This window comes from Chrysochloris asiatica, unplaced genomic scaffold (genome assembly GCF_000296735.1).
Source record: "Chrysochloris asiatica unplaced genomic scaffold, ChrAsi1.0 scaffold00024, whole genome shotgun sequence".
In the NCBI taxonomy this organism is placed as follows: domain Eukaryota; kingdom Metazoa; phylum Chordata; class Mammalia; order Afrosoricida; family Chrysochloridae; genus Chrysochloris; species Chrysochloris asiatica.
The window spans coordinates 14,697,838-14,719,594 of record NW_006408542.1 but is presented as its reverse complement, the minus strand read 5'-3'; the positions used below and the strand labels follow the sequence as shown (position 1 = coordinate 14,719,594).

At 38.8% G+C, this 21,757-nt stretch overlaps 1 protein-coding gene across 1 annotated transcript in view; it reads left to right on the top strand.

Annotated features, from left to right (window-relative positions):
• THADA (thyroid adenoma associated) overlaps positions 1-21,757 on the top strand; it is a 576,653-nt gene that overhangs the window by 125,281 nt on the left and 429,615 nt on the right. The window contains exons 22-24 of the mRNA XM_006839404.1: positions 8,361-8,493; positions 9,658-9,771; positions 12,527-12,649. Coding sequence (XP_006839467.1) covers positions 8,361-8,493; positions 9,658-9,771; positions 12,527-12,649 — 370 coding nt within the window. The remainder of the gene's footprint in view (positions 1-8,360; positions 8,494-9,657; positions 9,772-12,526; positions 12,650-21,757) is intronic.

Genomic DNA, 21,757 nt, shown 5'->3' with positions numbered 1-21,757 from the left:
CTATTTCCTCTGTGGACTTGTGTGACTCATTTTGTTCTGGAATGCCAATAATTCTTAGGTTATTCCTCTTCATGTTGTCCAATATGAATCTTAGACCTTCTTCTGAAATTTTTACCCTTTTTTAGGTTTGTTCTTCTATCTTAGTGGAATTGAGAGACTTGTTTTCCAGTTCACTGAGTCTTCCTTCCATCTCATCTATTCTACTCCTCTGCCCTTTCAGGGAGTTTTCTATTTCTGCCATTTTGTTGTTGATTGTTTGGACCTCTTTCTGTAGGTTTTGGATTGTTACCAATGCTTTAGCTATCTTGTTTGATTGTTCCTGTAGCACTTTTTGACTGCTTCCTTATTTTTCTCAACTCTATTGTAAAGTGTTTTGAGACATTTTATAATCATTTTTCTGAATTCTTTCTCAGGTATCTCCAAGGCCTGCCTTCCTTACAGCATGGAGAGAAGGTCTACTTCTGTTTCATTTGTCTCAGATATTTTATCTTTTTCTGGACATGTGCCGATATGGTCATCTGCTTTTGCTTCTTGTACATGTTTAATGTTTATCTGTGGCCCTAGTAATTAATTATGTGTTTTGATTTTTTTTTATGTTTTTTGATTACCTTCAGGAAGATGTGATCAGGATGTGGTCTTCCCTTTTCACTCTCCTTACTGCTTAGCTCAGAGTAACTTTTTTGGGCCTCAGTTGGACGTGGACCTTGGCGGTGGGCCGTTTGGGCCTTGGGTGGGTGGTTTGGGCCTCTGGGGGCCTGGATATCAGCAGCTGGGTTTTGGGCGGCTTGGGCCTCAGTGGGCGGGTTGTGCGGTTTGTACCTCGGGGGGGCCTGTGCCTCCGGGACCTTGCTGAGGGTGGTTTGGTTCTTAGGGGCACTGGGCCTCGGTGACTGGGCTACGCGGTGGCTTGGGCCTCAGGGGCCCTGGACCTCTGCGGCGACTAGGCTTAGATTGGGCCTGGGCCTTTGTGACCAGTCTGTGGGCTAGTTGGGCCTCAGGGCAGGCTTGACCTCAGTGGGAGTGTCTGGGCCTTGGGAGGGCCTTGGCCTCAGTGGGCGGGCCTGTGCCTTGAGCGTTCCTGAGCCTCTGGGGCTTGGCAGAGGGCTGTTCTTGGCCGGGGCATTAGAGGGAGGGGGGTATTGGCTGCAGGGAAGTAGTGTCTGTATTTGATGATGTAAAAGATGCCTCTCTCAGTCTCTCTGTACACTGGGTACCCCAAATTTCCTGGTATCCGCACCAATATCCCTCTCTATTTGTTCGGCTTTGTTAGTTTATGCTTCCTTTTCTTTGGAAATGCAACCTTTTAAGTGGGGTTGCTCTAGCCCTGCATTCCAAGGTCTGCAGGGGGCAGAGGAACTTTCCGACGCAGGCGCAGAAACCGGAGCAGTGTGTAGGCAGGCAAAAGCTCAAAAATGCTTGTAATTCCTCAGCGATTTGATCTTTTCAAAAAACGACTTCAGAATGTTGAAATATACGATCTTATGTTTGTTTAAAGGCTGTCTGTCTGCTAGACAGAGGTTTCCTATGTGTGATTCCGCCCCTTTTCCCTGGAGCCCTACCTGAGCTGCCTGGTCCGTGAAGCGCCGGTCCCCTTCCGGGGCTGTAAATCTCTATGGGAGTAGAAAGCCTCAGCTTTCTCTTGCGGAATGGCTGGTAGTTTCAAATTGCTGAACTTGAGGTTAGCAGCCTGACTTGTAACCACTATACTACCAGAGCTCCTTGAGGTGTAGCAGGAGGAACCATTAAACAGGCAAGCCCATAGCCATACGCTTCATTTGATTTCAATGATTACAGTCCCCTCCATGTAACATCGGTTAACTTTCTTCCTCCTTGTGATTCTTGTTTCCATTCCTCCCTCCTTCCCAATCCTTCTGTACTTTGTCCATAGGTAAATGCTACTGTTTTGATACTGAATGGTTGACCATTCCAAGTGAGCATGTCTTACTAGTATTGTCGGCCCTCCTATATAACTGTCTGCCTCTGGATTTTGAGTCTTGAGGATGAGTTCAGTTCTAGACCTAAAGTGACCAAGGGCCATCATCTTGTGTTCTTCCTGTCTCTTTCAGACCAGTAAACCCAGTCTTTTTCATATTTTTGAGTTTGATTCCACATTTTCTCCCACTCTATCTAATGTGATCCTTTTCAGAGTAGTTGATAGTAATAGCCAGGTACCATCTATTTCTTCTGGTCTCAGGGTCATGGAGACTGATGTTCATGTGTTGCATTAGTCCATTGAGCTAATTGATAGTAAGCATCTTCAATTTCCTTCGCTCTTCTTCCCTCTGAACATATAGAGAACAGTAAGTAGTTGTTCCTTAGTTAGCTGCTCATGAGTTTTTGCAATCTCAGTCAGTACTCACAAAAGGAAGATGTAGGACATTGTCTTTGTGGACTGTGTTATAAGCATACTTATTTTAATGTAGGTCTTTGATAGACTGCTCCATAGAATTAGCTTCCTATGGAATTAATTCATGTTCTACTTTGTTGGTTTTTTTTTTGTTGTTGTTGTTGCTACCTTTCTTAATATAAGATTTGGTTTGCTAGCTGTGATTGAAAGTTTTTTTGGTTTATTTATTTTGTCTTTCTTTTGGTGGGCTCATTTCTTTTTATCAGAGGAACCAGATTAGATAGTAGCATTTTGGGCCTCCCATAACACAGTGATAAGGTATATTATAGATCTAGTCACCGGTTTTATAATTCACCCCTTCAGAGTCTTCCTAGCTTTTTCTACAACTGTAGCCTCAGACAGTGCTGGCTGTCTTTTTCAGCCTCACTTTATCAGAGAAAGTCACTGTGACTTAACCTAATAGTCTCTTACTTCCCAGTCATCACTAGAAATGTGACCCAGCAAATCTGTGGTGACAGCACAGTCACTACTTCCCATTTCAATTCTACTGTACTCAGACAGCTATATTGTTTCCAAGCTCTGCTGTTTTGGGGCTTCTAGGTATATGTTTTCTTTTAGGGGTACTGGTGATTCAGAGGTAGAATTCTAGTCTTCCATGTAGGAGACCCAGGTTCGATTCCAGCCAATGCGTGCCTCATGTTCAGTCAGTCATCAGTGGAGTCTGAGCATGCTTCAGCAGAACTTCCAGACAAAGATGTAGTAGGAAGAAAGGCCTAGTGACCTAATTCCAAAAAACCAGCCAATGAAAACTGTATGGCCCACAACAGTCAGATCTGCAATGGATCCTGTTGATGGGGAAGGACATTGTGCATCGGGTTGTCATGAGTCAGGTAGGAGCTGACTTGACAATACTAGCAACAATTTCTTATATTTTCGGTGTTACTGTGTATTATTGGGAAGGACTCTTATCAAAATGTAAACCAACTGTTGCATCTTTATTACAAGTTCATTTGAAACTCTTATAAAACATGCTTTTCTTATAACAGCATATAATAACATTAGAAAATGGCTATTAAGAACTTATTAAACACTTTGTAGGAATACCTTTAGCCTAATTCTCCCAACAACCTTCATTTTATAGAGGAAACCAATGAAGAGTGGAGAAGTTTTGCAATTTGTCTTGGTTTACACAACTGTTAGGTGGCAGAACAAGGATTCTAAACCAGATAACTTGGCTCCATAGTCTGCTCCTAACCACTGTGAGATTCTCTTTCTCTCATCTATCAACCGGGGGAAAACAGTCTTTTCACAGATTTGTGTGTTGCAAGGATGAAATTAGATAAGATGTGAAAAACCTGGCATTGTATCTGACATAGAATAAGCATTTGATTAATGCTTATTTTCCTTTCTTTTATCTGAAGCAAATTATTTTTAGTATGATAATTTACATAAAACCTATAATATGGTTTTGTTTTAAATACAGAATATTTCATATTAGTAAAAAGAATGGGAGTTCTAGTATTGAGCCAGATTTCCTTATATGGCTGCAGGCACATACCTGAACTGGAAGACATGCAGAACCAGGAAGTAAAGGAATCAAATAAGATTCAGTGGTAAAACCAAAATTAAAAAGCAGACAATATGATACGATTCTGCAGAAAAGCCCATATGATCCTAGGGAATTCTAGACCAGAACCAGAAGGTTTGGACTTGTAGTAGGAGCTGGTGCCTTGAACAGTTTCCCAGAAGTTTCTGATATATGTGGGCCCTTGGCAGTGGCAAAGAGAGGTTTGTTGAGGGCATTTTGCCAGCCTTAACCTTGAACATTCTCTTGGCTTTTGTTTTCAAATTCCCCAAATTAACAAGTAGCGTCTAGTCCTTAGTATGCTACACTGAAGGGGATCAGTAATCAACTCCAAAATCAACTGTTTGGAGTCCCTTGGTGGTGTAAAATGTTAGTGCTCTCTGTAGCTAACCAAAAGGTGGTGGTGGTGATTGTTAGCTTCCATCCCCTCACTTTACCAAGCAGAAAATTAGTGAGGATCATCTGTATGGTCCTTTTCTTTTTCCTTCCTGTATCTTTACAGCAACATCTCACTGCTACCCAAACCTGCTTATTGACTTTAACAAAGTGACCAGTATTTGGGTTCATGATTTTTGATTTCAGGAGAAACTCCAGTTAAGGGCTTTTGCTGTAAAAAATTTTTTATAACTTCTCTCCTTCTCTTCCTCATCATTTATTTATTTCAGCATTTTGTATTCAACATTTCTTTCCTCCTCCAAATTCATTGTCTTGATTTGTCAGTTTCCCTTCTTTCTAGTCTTTGAACTGTTCCACATTGGTTGTCAAGTTCTAAATTATTCATTGTCTTGATGTATGGATAATTTTTTAAATGATCTCTACATTCATAGTATCCTGATAAAATGCTTTTAATATACTCACATGACTCAGCAATTTAGAAAAAAATCTGCAAGCATTTTCCCTTAACTTTGTCCCAGAAAGGTGTACTAAGGATAAGATGTGCAAACAAAAGCAAACCAAGCAACCAAGACTCATAAAAACGGTTTGTTGTAACTAGAATATGTTGTAAGTTGGAGACTACCTGTACTTAGTTGAGAATGTATATATATATATGTGTTGTGTGTCTGTGTGTGTGTGTTAGTATGGGAACCAGCAAAGAGAACAACCTTACTAGACTAGGAAACTTGTGTAGGATTTTGAAAGAGTTAAGTCTGTATTTAATTCGGTGAGTTGGGACCAGGTCATAAGTGCCCTTTCAAACTGGAAGAGGAGTTTGGTCAAGGTTTGGTTTATAGTTAAAGTTACTGTCATTTAAAGCAAGGGAGAATGATGTGTTTTGTAGCGGCCCACAGTTTGAACTGGTAGTTCAAACCTATCAATCAGCTGCCCTTTGGAAACCCTATACAAAGTCAATATTGGTTGGAACAGCACTTAACCACCACCACCACCACCACCACAACCACAACAAAGCTGATCCCAGATGACTTTGTTAGAACCTCTGTGTGTCCAACTTTGTGTAGGCTCAGTGAGTGTCCAGGAGCACCTTGGACTAGTAGTATTGTCCTAGTGTTTCAATATGCATGTTAGGAAGAGACTTCTCATCTCCATAAGTTCCTTTCTGTCTGTAGTTTTTCTGTTTCATAGTGGATTTCTGCAGGAGGCTTGACTTCAGACTGCAGCATTATCTGTAAGTTCTAAACTGCCAATGGTCCTGTGGTGAGGAAGAAAATGTAAGTGATCTTTAGCACAAGTAATTCTCACTTTCCTCACTTCTATAGCTCCAACTTTTTCTTGGGTGGGTTAAATTGCCAGAAATAACTTTTAATTCTTTTTCTCCCTCTTTTTTTTTTTTTTTCTCTTTTCCCTGATCACGTGTTCTGGAGTGAATTAGGAGGAAAAGAAGGCAGAATTCAGTAACTGTATCTTAACACTTAAAAAACTGCTCCGGGGAAAGTGATTTTCAGGTTTTGATTGGGCAGTTATACCAAACTGTCAATGTTAGTGATAAACTAAATATATTATTCCTTGAAACACAGGACATTTATTTTAATTTTAAAAAGGTATAAAATTCAATGATTTGGAAATCTTGTTAGGAATGTGTAGTCAGGAACTGTAGCTTTCTATTTTAAATCAAACTAAAATAAAGAATAAAATCTCAAAAGATGATGGGGTTTTTCCCCTATTATTTCCATTTTATTTTAAGCTTGATTACTCCTGAGCCAAAGTTTTTGGTTTTCCTGTTTCTTCTGGGATATCCTTTTTTTCTGTGCAACCACATCTTCTGATTTAAGAACAATTTGTTCCTTTTCAGTAAAGGTCATTTCAATGTGAGTTGGGGACTTTGTTCACCTGGATGTGCTCAATGGCCAGAGATTCCACATCTAAACCATTAAGTTCAGCATTACTCTCTGTATTTTTAAGTATGTGCAGCAAAAATCAGACTGCTTTTTTGGCCATCGATCCTGTATCCAACCCCACGGTTTGGCCTGATCACACCTACCAACTACATAGTTATAATGTTGGACTGGTACACATTGCTTCCAGAAAGTGGCATCTTTCAAATACTTGCTAGTTTTTCAGATTTGCATACCCTTGGTGGCTTGGACAGTTTCACTGGTGTTCTAAAAATGGACCAAAAGAATGGAACCTCTTTATTTGATGTGCATGATTTAGCTTGGTTTTCTGGGTCGAGAGAGTACGGAGCCATTATGTGAGGTCACCGTAGGCAGCTTATAGAAAGAGCCCAAAATATGCTTTTAAGAGATCTGTTTCTCACTACAAATAACAATGATCTCTTTTTAGAGTGTGTTCCTCAATTTCAAAAAGAGAGTATTTTTCCTTAGAACTCTATGTGTTTATTTTCCTACGTTAATCCTCTTAAAGTGTGAACCTCTTAAAATAATTGTGTAGATCTAATTTTGAGGAAGACTCATTAACAACCTGCGATATGCAGATGATACAACCTTGTTTGCTGAAAGTGAAGAGGACTTTAAAATATACTTATTGATGAAGATCAAAGACCACAGTCTTTGGTATATGTTTCGGCTCACTGTAAAGAAAGCAAAAATCCTCACAACTGGACCAGTATTCATATTGATGGAGAAAAGACTATATTCATATTGATGGAGAAAAGACTAAAGTTGTCAAAGACTTCATTTTGCTCGAATCAGCCATCAATACTCATGGAAGCAGCAGTCACTAAATCAAATGATGTACTGCTTTAGGACAAATGACCTCTTTAAAGTGTTGAAGAGCAAGCATGTCAGTCAGTTTGAAAACTAAGGTGTGCCTGATCCAAGCCATGATATTTTCAATAACCTTATATGCATGCGAAAATTGTACATTGAATATGGAAGGCCATAGAAGAATTGATACATTTGAGTTATGGTGTTGGAGGAGAATATTAAAAGTACCATGGACTGCCAAAAGAACAAAAAATCTGTGTTTGAAGAAGTACAGCCAGAGTGCTTCTTGGAAGCCAGAATGGCAAGACTTTGTTTCAAATACTTGAGACATGTTATCAGCAGGGATCAGTCCCCGGAGAAGGATATAATGTTTGGTAAAGTGGAGGGTTGGAGAAAAAGAGGAAGACCCCCAACGAGATGGATTGGCAGAGTGGCAATGGGCTCAGGCATAGCAACGATTGTGAAGTTGGCCAGGACTGGGCAGTGTTTCGTTGTGTTGTGCATAGGGTTGCTATGAATCAGTATTGATTCGATGGCATCTAACAACAGAAGCAACACTGAACATGCTGTTTCTTAGGAAAATGTTAGCACTTTCATAAGGCATATGTTTAAAAATTAAAAATAAAAAAAGAGATATATTTGTAAATCCTCTTGTATAGCAGTTAATGTATTAGAACAGAAGCTCATAATCCAGAAAGTATTGAATAGTAATGTTAAAATGCTGAAGTCTCAAAGTGCTTTTGCTTCTTTCCAGATTATCTGTTTTCTTAGTTCTCTATAGGATCTGAATGAAACTTTTATTGTGGTATGCCACATTGTGAAAGAGTTTGTAAATGATTACTAAAAATAGAATGTAAAACTTGTCTTCTTTGAATATATATGTATATATATATATGTAAAATTTCTGAAAATGTAGAACAATAATTACAATACGCTAAAAATTGTAACCTTTTTGTTGGAAATCTTGAGTCTTGTAGTATAAAACATTGGTGAGTACTTGATTAGCGCCCTTCTGAACGTTTTGAATGTGTAATCCAGTATGAGTATCAAAGCTTAATTTGTAGATAACCATGTACACAAAGCAGTTGTAAGTAATGGTGTCTTCTGTAGCTTCAGTTTCTAAAACCCATAATAAAGAGGAAAGTAGGTAAAAAGAAATTAAGATGTTTTCATAGTCACCCACTTCATCCCCTCCTTAATGTGTAGGCATTTATTCTTTTCTAAAAGTGTTAATGTCTAACAACATTTGTGCTTTTATTTTTTAGTACCTAATAGTTCTAAGCCTTTGCTTATATATGCCTAATAGGTGCCCTAATGTGAGTCTGCAAAAGCTACCTGAACAGTGGTTATGGAATGTACTAAAGGAAATTAAATGCAGTGATCCTTCATCTAAGCTCTGTGCTACAAGGCGCAGTGCTGGGATTCCTTTCTACATACAGGTAAGGCTGTAACTGTTCATTTATTTCTTCATGTCCTTTGAAAATAGCATATCCTTAACCCCCGTGACATGTGCGAGACTATATTGCATAAAGAACATTTTTGTCTTGTCAGTACCATTGAATTTGTGACTTTGTTTTAGTGGGTGGACAGTGTGTTCCTGTAACAGATCTTTTCTTGGAACAAACCCTCTAAGAGGTCAGCCTTCTAATATGAGCAGAGGGTGGTATCAGTTTCCACCTGTGTATTAAGTAGGCAGACATAGCTATGACACATTCTCAGGCAAGATTGTCATGTGTTCTCCCATTGCTTGCTTCCAGAAAGTATTTTTTTATTAGAAAAATAAATCTTCTTCTCATTTTAGTACCCCAAGTTTCTCTTTCTGGATACCTTAAAGCAGTTTTGGTATTCTATGTTTATATTTATTAGATATACCATTGTTGTTAAGTGCCATTGAGTCATTTCAAACTCATAGTGACCCTGTGTAGGATTGCCAAGGAGCTGACCACACAGTTCAAACCAATCTTTTGGTCCAGTGCTTATCCTACAGCGCCACATCAGGACTGCATTAGATATTACTAGCAAAGTGTTATACCCAAAGTAAGTAAACTGCTCCTTGAAAATTCAAATACAGAACCCCTTTGGAGTTTATAATAGTTCCTTTTGTTCCAGAGAATTTCAGATGTTACTTCTAATTTGGTTGATCTAACAAGTATGGACTCTTTAGTGAAGGAGATTTAAATATTGATCAAGTTCTAGTTTAAGAATCTTTGTAAGAGATTTAATTAAAAGTTAAAAAAAATAGTAAAGAAGAGAGAATTTTCTTGGTCCAAAAATAATGCTGCTAAAATGGAGTTGTTTATTGTATCTGTTATAGTTCTTAAGGTTTGGTCCACAAGAGCCATTTCCAACACTTGAATTCCTAATAAATAAACAAACGGAAAGGGTCCTAATCATATGATTTGACTATCTAGTTTTACAGGTGAAGAATCTGAGAAATGGAGAGGGTAAGTGAATTGACCAAACCCACATGACTTAATCATCTAGCCTGAAGATCACGTGTTTTTATAGAAGGGGATTTTTTATTTTCAGAGTGATTCTGGGAAGCAGCGGGTAGGTGTGTGTTAAAGAAGAGCACTGCTAACTTTGCCTTTGCTTCTCCATAGGCACTGCTGGCATCTGAACCAAAGAAAGGCAAAATGGATTTGTTGAAAATAACAATGAAAGAGTTAGTCTCGTTGGCTGGGCCTCCTGATGAGTCCCAGAGCACAGTCCCCCAGGTAATATTGGAAACATACAAGGCCAACTGTGGGCTAATGTGTCAAACTGCAAAGTCGTGTGAACTGCAAGGTTGGTGTGGTGGTTCAAGCTCACTAGCTACTCCTTGAAAACCCTATACAAAGTGTCTATGGGTTGGAATCAACTCGACAGCACTTAACAACAACTACTGAGAAAGAAGACTGTGGTTTTCAATATTTGCTATACCTTTTAAATTAAAAAAAAAAAAAAAGAATTTAATAAAGATATGGAGTCCTGATTTGGTGCTGTAGGATAAACATTGGATTGCTAACCTTAAAGTCAGCAGTTCAAATTCATCAACCTCTCCTCAGAAACCCTGTACAGGGTCACTATGAGTTAGAATGGACTAGACCTAGCACTTAACAGTAGCAAAGATCTAGAAATCATTTTCATAGAACTCTTGAAGACAGGACAGATAGAAGCTTGTATCTGTGAATCTGTGATAAATACTGTCCTTTTGTTGATAAGTACTGACCAAAATGAGCTTTTTTTTTTTTTTTTTTTTTTATGTAAAATGAGCTATTTTCAAGCAGATGAAAATATGTTAGAGAGATTTGGTGTGACGCTTGTCCATAAGGTCCATTTGAACCGCAAAGTCTGCAGTTCAAATTCACCAGCAACTGCTTGGAAACTCTATACAGGGTCTTTATGAATTGGACCCAACTCGATGACACTTAGGAACAACATTTAAAATATAAAAAATAAGAATTTCATGTGTGCTTCTTTGAGTTAATACATATTTTGTAACTCAGCAGTTATATCTTTCCCTAAAATACAGTATCTAACTTTTTGGCATATTCAGATTTTAACTTGAGCTGATATAGAGACCCTTTTCATCATTATATGTGCATGCCCTTGGGTTAAGCACTCCTAGCTTCACTCTACTAGAAACCAAAACCCAACGACCGAAACTCCATGGCTGTGAAGTCAGTTCCAACTTACAGTAACTCTGTGTTGTTGTTGTTTAGTGTTGTAGAATCTATCGATTCCAACTCATAGTGACCCTGTACAGGGTTTCTGAGGAGCAACTGGTGGGTTTGAACCATCAACCTTAAGGTTCACAGTCTAGCTTATCCTACAGTGCCACATCAGGAGTCCATGTTGTTGTTGTTAAGTGCCATCAAGTCCATCCCGACTCAGATTGACCATGGGTAGTGTTTCCAGGGAGCAGCTGGTGAGTTTGAACCACTGACCTTGTGATTCAAACCAACCTTGAAATCCAGTACTCTATCCCACAGTGCCACACCAGGAATCCATAGTGACCCTATCTTAGGTCGTAAATTCCTACCAACTTTTAGTGTAGGCTTACTCCATAAATGCTTCATACTTCATAGTAGGATGTTCAGATCATCTTGTTTATACAGTAAGCACATCCATTTTTAATTAATTTGAAAAAAAAAAATGGAAGCATTTAAGGTATACATTTATTTTTTTTTCAAGTACTGCTTTAGTTGCATCCCTAATCTTCTTTATTGTTCATTATTGTTCATCATAATCTTCATTATTGTTCAGCTCTAAATATTAAAAAGCATTGTCTCTGACTAGTGTTTAGAAATGTATCTGTTTGAAGATGAGTTTTTAAAAAAACATTGATTTGAATGTAAGTTCAGTGCGATCATAGTATAATCTATAAAATATATTAATCTTTTAGTATTTGTTGAGATTTTATTTGTGGTCATTTAAAAAGCAAAAAATGCATGTGTGTGAGGAAATGATGTATTTTCCCTATTTGTTGTGAGCTGCCATTGTTGTTGTTGTTGTTAAGTACTGTGGAGTCAGTTCTGACTCATAGTGACCCTGTACAGGGTTTCTGAGGCTGTAAATCTTTATGGGAGCAGAATACCTCATCTTTCTCCCGCGGAACTGCTGGTAGTTTCGAACTGTTGACCTGAGGTTAGCAACCCGATTCGTAACCACTGTGCTACCAGAGCTCCTTTGAGTCACCCCTAATTCATCGTAGCAACCCTGTGCATAATGGAATGAAATGCTGGCAATCCTTCATTATTCTCATGATTAGTTTTAGATTGGACCAGTTTTTCATTGACTGATATTTGGAAGTAGATCACCAGTCCTATCTTCTTAGTTGGCTTTAGTCTGAAAACTTTGCTGAAACGTGTCAGCATCATGTTGTTAAATGCTGTTGAGTCAGTTCCGACTCATAGCGACTGACCCTGTACAGGGTTTCCAAGGAGTGGCTGGTGGGTTTGAACTGCTGACCTTGTGATTCACAGTCCAGTGCTGAGCCACAGCACCACACCAGGAACCCATCATTACAGCACACAAACTCTCCACTGACAGATGGGTGTTAGCAGCGCATAAAGTACATTGGCCAGGAATTGAACCTGAGTCTCCTGCGTGTTGTTGATAAGTGCTGTTGAGTCAATTCTGTCTTATAGCCACCCAGTATAGGGTTTCCAAGCAGTGGATGTTGGGTTTAAACCACCATTGCCCTCCCTGCCCCAACCCCTCATTTGCTCGATGCAGGATCTTTATATGTCCATTGTTTAAATTTTTAAAAATTTTGTTCAGATCATTTTAATTTTGAACTATTGGTTCATCAGTCACTGGATGGGTTTTCTTTGTAAATTTGTTGTCTCATTTATCGTTTTTCTCTTTCTCCTTGTAATTCTATATATTTTTGCCTTATTTTGTTTTGAGGCCATGCAATTGGATATGTACAGATTTAGAGTAACCATGGTTTTCAATCTACAGCTAATCTTGAACTTTTTGTTCTAGGTTCATGCTTTGAATATACTTAGAGCCTTGTTCAGAGATACACGTCTGGGAGAAAATATTATTCCTTATGTGGCTGATGGAGCTAAGGCTGCAATTCTGGGCTTTACGTCCCCAGTCTGGGCAGTAAGTACTTTTCTTATTTTCATTGACTTAATTATGATTCTGAGTAGGATTTAATAATCTAACCTCTCACTGGATGATAAAAAATACATGCTGTATTTTGTCAGAGAGTTTTTCTAAGGAATAAAGCCTTGGATCAAGCCATATTTTGACACTTGTTATCTTGTAATTCCATTTCATATCCTTTGTTGGCTGGATTAGAGTTAACGTGTTGTTAGCCATAACGTTTTCTTTTCTTATTTTGGTGGTTGCTTTAGGGTTTCTAGTATAGAACTCAGCATAGTCTATCTTTAAGTGATATTATGCCACTTGACATAAAGTATAAGAAACTAACAATAATGTACTTCCATATCATATCTGACATCCCAACCTTTTCATACATTTTACTTTTACTAAGACCCAGTTGAGTTGATTCCTACTCATAATGACCCTAATAAACTGAGTAAAACTTCCCCAGAGGGTTTCTGAGGCTGTAAATCTTTCCTGAATTAACTGCCACATCTTTCTCCCATGGAGCCACTGGTGGGATCAACCACTGACTTTTTGGTTTGCAGCTGAGCACTTAACCACAGTGCCACCAAGGCCCCTTTTAATTTTTGCGGATGTTATAAGTCCACGCTACCTTGTCATTAGTTTGTTTAAACAATCAATTATCTTTTGAATAGATTTAAGTAATAATAAAAAGTTATAGATTGTGCCATGTAGTGTGAACTCCAGTGATCTATTTGACTTATGTTTAATGATCTTTTCACTGGGTATTGACTTCTAGGTTAGCAGTTATTTTTTTTTTTTCTTTCAGTACTTTAAAGATATTTATTTTTCTGTTGGCATTTTTTTAAATGAGATATCATCTATAATTTTTATCTTTGTTGTTCTGCATTTAACTTGCTATTTATTTTCCTCTTGTTTTTAAAGATCTCTTCTTTTACCACTGTTTTTGAGCAGTTTGATTATGATGTGACTTGGTGCAATGTTTTTTATGTTACTTGTGCTTAGTGTTACAATATCAGGTCCGCCATTTTAGGCTATACCTTCCGGGTTCTTCCCTCTCCCCTCCCTCCAACTCCATTTTGTCTGTTTCCCCACCGTAAGCTACAAGGTGCGTAGTTTAAAGGGCAACATGGCTTTTGATAGGCCAGAGCTAAATCACCCAGCAATGACCACTCCCTTCCTTTTGAACGTATGTAAGACCACTCCCTTCCTGTTGACTTTCTCTTCTTCCTCTCTCTTTTCTTCTGCCTCCTGCCTTCTCTCTCTGGCAGAGGTCACCTTCCTCACCCTGAATAAAAGTCTCTAGATGGCCGTCTGGTGTGCGCTATGGTTGATGAGTGATGCCGGGGTTTGTTTTCCCTTTCACTTAGGGTTTGCTTGTCTTCTTGAATCTGTGTCTTTATAGCTTTTATCAAATTATGAAAAAAAAAAACAAAACATCTTTTCTTTCATTGTTTTTGTCTCCTGCATACATTCCCCCACTTAATTTGGGAAGTTCAATTACATGCATATTGTTGTGTGCCATAAAGTTGGTTTTGACTCAGGGTGACCCTGTATAGGGTTTCTGAGAGTGGCACGTGGGTTTGAACTGTCGATCTGGTTACCAGCCTAGCCTAGTGCTTATCCTATAGTGCCACACCTAGGCTCTGCATGTACCTTGTTATTCTTAAGTACTGTCGAGTTGGTTCTGACTCATAGGGACACAGTATACCGTTTCCAAGGAGCAGCCGGTGGGTTTGAACTGCTGATCCTGTGGTTCACAGTCCAGTGGTGATCCTACAGCACCACACCAGGTTTCCTGAAATTATCCCAAAGCTGCTGCTTGTTGTTCTGTGTTTTTCTCTGTGTTTCATTTTGGATCGTTTTTGTTGCTGTACCTTCAGTTCACTATAATTCCATTCAGTGTGTTTTTCTTCTCACTCTTGTAATAAGTTTCAGCTCCAGAAGTTCAACTGAAGTGTTTTTTATATGCTCCTTGTTACTTAACTTTTTATTTTAATGTTTAATTGTGAATTATGTGATCGTGTACATGGGAGAACAATAGCTTTACATCCATCCTATCGTATATCATTTCGTTGCCATGGTTACAAACCCTTCCATGCATCATCAACCAACCAAAGGGTATATCCTGCCAGCCTTCCCTCTGGTGGTCAGCACACAGACCCTCTCCCTCTGTGGGTATAGAGTACCCAGCCGTTCCATCTCTCCACGCCATTGTCTCTGCCTCCATCTCTGGCGTCACTGCTTCTCTGGGTAGGGTCCTGCTCTCCGCTCTTCTCCCTTGATGGTCCCAGGGACCTCCGCTCCTAGACTGCATTGTCAACCACCCCTCATTTTGCTACAAAATGTCTACCTTTACATTTCCAACCCTCACAGTCAGCCCTGATAGCAATTATTCACTATTATGCTACATGAGTGCTATCCCCATCTCCTTTCATCAGCCCTGCCCAGACAGTTTGTATACTACTCAGTGGAGATTCTACCATCCTCCGCGCCCCCTGGCTCTAGGTTCCCTCTTGAAAGCTTGTAAGCCAGTCACTTCTTGCCTTTGTAGCCCCCCATTTTGGATAGCCAGTGTCCAAGTTGCCCATCCTTGTCTACTCTGTGTACGAAGGGGGTGGGAAAGAGCCTCGCTGTAAAGATTTGTTCCCTCTTTTGAGCTACTGCATCCATAGGTGTAGGTAAAATTCATCAAAGTATATCAGATTACTCTTTTTTTCCTCTTCTTTCTTCTTCTAGATGAGTTCTGATCATCCAGTCATTGAAGCCAGGTCAAATGGGTATTATCTGCAAATTGGGTGTTCTTGTGCATATGCCCTTTCTTCTTATCAGCTGGATGCTTCACTCTCCACTCTAGTCCCTGTGGCTTTGTCATTGACTCTGGGCCTAAGAGTCCCCAGGTCTTGCCACACTGCTGGCCAACGAGGTCTCCACCCAAGTTCACAGGAGTGTATTGAACATGGTAGGGCTTAGCTTGCTGCTTCATTGCTGTTTTTCCCTCACTTCCCTTTATCGGTGACCATTGTGGTCACCATTCAGAGCACATGTCTACTCGTGTATTCTCACTGAGTCTTAGTCTTGGAAGGGGGTTACTTAACTTTTTGATAATTGTTTCCTGGTATTTGTTTGCTATTTCTAAGCTGTGTCAGTTTTTATAGTTGATTGAATTTTCTCATTGTAAGTCATACTTTCCTGCTGTATTGCATGATTGGTAAGTTTTTATTAGATGCCAAGTATTGTGAACATTGCCTTGTTGGGTGTTGGATATTTTTACATTCTTATAAACATTCGTTATTTTAGGACATGGCTAAGACAATTGGAATCAGTTTGATCCTCGTAGGTCTTATTTTTAAGATTTGTTAGGCCAGACTTGAGTAGTGTTGATTTTGAGGATAATTATTCTCCACCAGAGACAAGATCCTTCTGTGTATACTATTCTAGTACCCTGTGGGAGTGGAGTACCAGATTTTCCATTCTGCCTTTAAGGAATGGGAACGCTCACTATTTCAGTTCTGTGTGTGAAGCAGGCACCATTAGCTCTCATCCTTTATAGTGTTTCTTTGCCTGATCTCAAAGAGTTTACCTACACATGTAGACTGATCAGTTTATTGTTGTTAAGTGCCGTCAAGTTGATTCTGACTCACAGCGACCCTGTAGAGAGTTTTCGAGGCTGTAAATCTTTGCGGAACAGAAAGCCTTACCTTTATCCCATGGAGCAGTTAGTGGACTTGAACCACTGACCTTGTGGTTATTGTATGGAGCCACTGTTGATTCCCAGAGTGATCAGTGCTCACCTGACTATTCCCAGTGTGACCTGGAAATACTTATAAGGCTGTAAAGTTTGATAGTTAGGGGACTCACCTCATTTGTTTCCTGTATCTAAGGAGTTACTATCCTTCAGTGTGTAAATGCCTAGTATCTTGAAAACTATCATTTTAAATGTTTTGAGTGGTTTTTGGTTGTTTTAGATGGTAGGGTCTGACTCCTGTTACTCTGAAAAGAGTTGTGGGATGACATCAAAACATCGTACATGAAGAAAGCAAAAGATCATTAAGAAGACATGGAAGATGGAAAAGACCAAAATATATGTCAGAGGAGACTCTACAATTTGCTCTCCATTGTAGAGATGCCAAATTGAATGGAAGAAATGAGGAGGTAAAAGAGCTGAGCAGAAAATTTCAAGGAGAAGACAAAGTCAAATATTATAATGTGCAATGATCTGGAGTTAGAAAACCAAAAGCGAAGAACACACTCAGCACTTCTTCTCATGCTGGGAGAACTGAAGAAAAAAATTCAAGCCTCGGTTTGTAATATTGAATGATTCTATGGGACAAATATTGAATGATGCAGAAAACATCAAAAGAAGATGGAAGGAATGCAGAGTCACTGTACCAAAAGGAAATGGTTGATAGTCAGCCATTCCAAGAGGTAGCGTATGAACAAGAACTGTACTGAAGGGCAAAGTTCAAGGTGCACTGAAGGCACTGGCAAAGAACAAGGCTCCAGGATTGAACTTTTTCAACAAATTGATGCAGCATTTCAGGAGCTTACTTATTTGTACCAATAAATTTAAAAGACAGTTACCTGGGCAACTGATTGGAAGAGATCTATATTTGTTCTCATTCCAAAGAGAGGTGACACAGTGGAATGTGGAAATCATCTGATAATATCATTACTATCACATGCAAGTAAAATTTTTTAAATATAACTGAAAAGCAGTTGTAGTAGTACATTGACAAAGAGTTGCCAGAGGTTCAGGCCAGATTAAGAAAGGGATGTAAAGTGAGGGATATCATTGCTGATGTCAGATAGATCTTGGCCAAAAGCAGAGAATAACAGAAAGCTGTTTACCTGTGCTTTATTGACTATGTACTACTTTTGACTTTGTAGATCATGACAGACATTGGAAAGAAGGAGTATTCCTGAACACTTTATTGTATTCATGAGACTGTACATAGACCCAGAGACAGTCATTTGAACAAAGTAGGAATGGTGTGCGCCAAGGTTGTAGTCTTTCCGCCAAGTTTATTCAATCTGTATGCTGAGCAAATAACCCGAGAAGCTTAATTATATGAAAAAGACCATGGCATCAGGATTGGAGGAAAGGCTCATTAACAATCTGTAATAATGCAGATGATATAACCTTGCTTGCTGAAAGCAAAGGTAAAATACTTACTGATGAAGACTGAAGACCAAAGCCTTTGGTATGGGGTGCATCTCAGTATAAAGAAAACAGAACGCCTCACTACTGGAACAGTAAATAACATCAAGACAAATGGAGAAAAGACTGAAGTTGCCGAACACTTCATTTTGTTCGAGTCAACTGTTCACAGTCATGGAAGCAGCTAGTCAAGAAATCAAATGGTGTTTTGGACTGGGCAAATCTCTTACAAAGACCTCTTTAAAGTGTTCAAGGACAAATATGTCTGCTTGAGAACACAGGTGTGCCTGATCCAAACCCTGGCATGTTCTGTAGCCTCGTGTCCATGTGAAAGTTGGACAGTGAATAAGGAAGACAGAAGAATTGATGCATTTGAGCTCTGGTATTGTAGGAGAATTTTTTAAAGTACCACAGATTTCCAGAAGAGCAAACAAGTATGTGTTGGAAGAAATATAGCCCGAGTGCTCCTTGGAAGCCTAGATGGACTGGTCTCTGGAGAATGACATCATTCTTGGTAAAGTGGAGTGTCAACACAAAAGAAGAAGACACCCAATAACATGAATTGGCACAGTGGCAGCAGTAATGGGCCCAAGCATAGTAATGATTATGAGATTGGTACAGGACCTGGCAGTGTTTTGTTCTGTTGTGTTGCTATGAGTTGTTACGAACTCTAGGGCACCTAACAAGAGCAGAAACCTTTTGATTCTTATTGAAACTTTTACTTGAAGAACTTTCTTGGACAGAACAAAGGGACATTGAATGGTTTAAATTTAGGAAAGTTGTGTGCCAGGGTTGTCATTTTTCACCAGGTTACACATTCTGTATGCTGAGAAAATAATCCAAGAAGCTGGTTTATATGAGGAAGAATGCAGCGTCAGGATTGGAGGAAGTCTCATTAACAACCTGAAATATGCAGATGATACAACCTTGCTTGCTGAAAGTGAAGATGATTTAAAATACTTACTGATCAAAGACCACAATCTTCAATATGGTTTCACCTCAATGTAAAGAAAACAAAAGTCCTCACCACTGGACCAGTCATGATAAATAGATCAAAGTCTTCTTTTTGTCTGGATTCATCATCAGCACTCATTGAAGTAGCAGTCAAGATATCAAAGGACATGTTGCATTAGGTTTAAGCACTGGACCATAAGGTGAGTTTGAACTGCAAGGTTGGTGTTTCAAACCCACTAGCCCCTCTTCGGGAACCCAACACAAGGTTGCTATGAGTTGGAACCAATTTGATGGCGCTTAAAAACAACAAAACAATTGAATTAGGTAAATTTGTTGCATGAGACCTCTCTAAAGTGTCCAAGAGCAAAGATGTCAGTTTGAATAAATGGCACCTGACCCAAGCCATGATATTTTTAGTAACCTCATATGTATGTGAAAGTTGGACAATGAATAAAGAAAATTAGAATAATTGATTCATTTGAGAGTTATGGTGTTGGAGGAGAATATTAAAGGTGCAAGAAGAACAAACAAATCTGTGTTGGAAGAAGTACAACCAGAATGCTCCTTAGAAACCAATATGACCAGACTTCATGTCTCATGTTTCAGACATATTGTCTGTAGGACCCAGTCCCTGTTGAAGGACATCATGCTTGGTAAAATGGAGGGTCAGTGAAAAAGAGGGAGATCTCTAACAAGGTGGATTAGCACAGTCACAGTAGCAGTGGTCTCAAGTGTAGCAACAATTGTGAGGATGGCTCAGGAATGGGCGATATTTCGTTCTGTTGTACATAGGGTTGCTATGGGTTGGAACCGACGTGATGACATCTAACAGTAACAGTGAAAGATAGTGGAAGAAGAGCTCTAAAGATAAGGAGTTGGCAGTTCAAACCCACAAACCACTCCCTGGAAACTATTTACGTCAGGGTTGCTGTGAGTCAGAGCATTATCAAAGGCACTTAACAACAATAACAAAGATAGTGGGCAATGCTTAGTATAATTGTTGGACTCAAGAAAGTAAACTTTGAAGTGGGGTTTTTAGTGATTCATGGAAGAGAAGTGCCTAGGTTTTATTGTTTGACTGTACCACCACGTTTTTTGGAGTAAAGGAGAATAACGTATGGTTTGCACATCCTTAAAGTATTACTTAAGAACAAAAAATGAAGAAGCTAGATCTTAGTATATTACTTGCAAAGTGAGATATTTACTAGAATAGCATGCTTTCCAGTTAGTGAGCTGCTCAAAACATTTCATACTTATACTATGAGCTTCTGATTGAGAGTCAGATGTTGCAATGGCAGCCAAAGGTACAGATACCCGATGTGAAGGGAGCTCTTCAAGGTGGCCATCTGCTGCCTGGAAAATTGTGCCTCTTCCTGTAAGAGTTAATGCGTCTGAAGGCTTGTCTAAGAGCATTGCATAACTACTCTTGAGGACACAGGGTTTACCCTTTGTGTTTACAGGAAGCAGATCAGTACCTGTGTACTGTTAGTAGAGTCACAGAGGTAGGTCTGTGGCTTCATCATGAGGAAAACTAAAGATCATAAAACCGATTGCCAGAAATAGCAGGATTCTGTTCTTCAGGCTGAACAAAGAAATGTTCTTTGGGAAAGGACTATCAGATTGTAAAGCGTGATGATTTTTTCCAACTTTGTAGTAAATGTGAAACTATCAGTAACGAGTGATTCAATTTTTTAAAAACTCCTTTTTGACACCTGTTAAACCATAACACATGTGCACGGCAGATCAGTATAAAAAGTTTTTTAATCACCAGTTAAACTTCCATACGGATATAATCATTAGCATTTTGATGCATTCTCTTCCTCTTTTCTCTCTGGGTTTTATATGTATACTGTACCCAGGTATGCACACATATCTACAAAATACAGATAACCTGAAATAATATATATAAAAGCTTATATATAATGTTGTTTCTTGGGATTTTTTTTAAAGCCCTGGGTTTGTAGAAATCTGTGCTTCTACTCAGTTTGTTTGCTTTGTTAGATAAAATAAACTTCATAGCTATAGATATCCATATTGTGATTTTAACATATTGATGTTTCCTTCCTAATAAGTAAGTACTTAATTTATGACCAAAATTATAAATCAGATTAATCAGTGGATGTGTAGAAGTCTTCATTTTGCAAAACAGTTTACCACAGCATGCCCTGTTGTAGTTATTTAGAGGGTGATGTTTTCCTTAATACATGTGAAATATGGTTTGATCTTCAGAAATTTGATTTGTACACATCTCCTCAAGAATCAGACTTGTGCTTAACTCTGGTTACATTCCTACTTTTGTTTTTCCTATTAAATTAGAAAGAAAAAAAAAATGAGTAATACAATTTTATTTTTTAACCTTAATTATACAGTAAAGGAATGCTTATGAGAAAGCACTCACACTTATAATCAATTTTTAAAAAATGGACGGATTTCTCTGCCTTTTTTGAGACCATACAAATCTTTCAATCTTTGCCATGTTTTAGACATATTTAAAATATTGGAGAAGTGTATTGTTTTAAGCATATTAGGCATTAAAATTCTTATAACGAATGACTGTATTGTGTCTTAGGCAATATGTTAATTACTGGGAACAGAAAGCTGACTGAGATACCTTACCACTGTCATCAAATAGATTCAGACTCATTGTGATCCAATAGGAATTTCCCCATAGGGTTTCCAAGGGTATAGATCTTTGCAGACTGCATATATTTCTCCTGCAGAACAACTGGTGGGTTTGAACTGTAGAATTACTGGTTAGCAGCCAAGCACTTTGATCACAGTCATCATAATGGTTGTTTTATGGAGTATTTTTCATGTACTTGACATCATTTATAGAGTTCCTTCCCTCTATGGTGCAAATGGTTGGATGGTTGGCTACTAACTAAATGTTTTGAACCCACCCAAGAGTTGCATTGGAAGATTGTTGTTGTTATTATTATTAAGTGCTGTTAAGTAGATTCTGACTCGTAAACCCTGTATTGGGTTTCTGAGGAGTGACTGGTGAG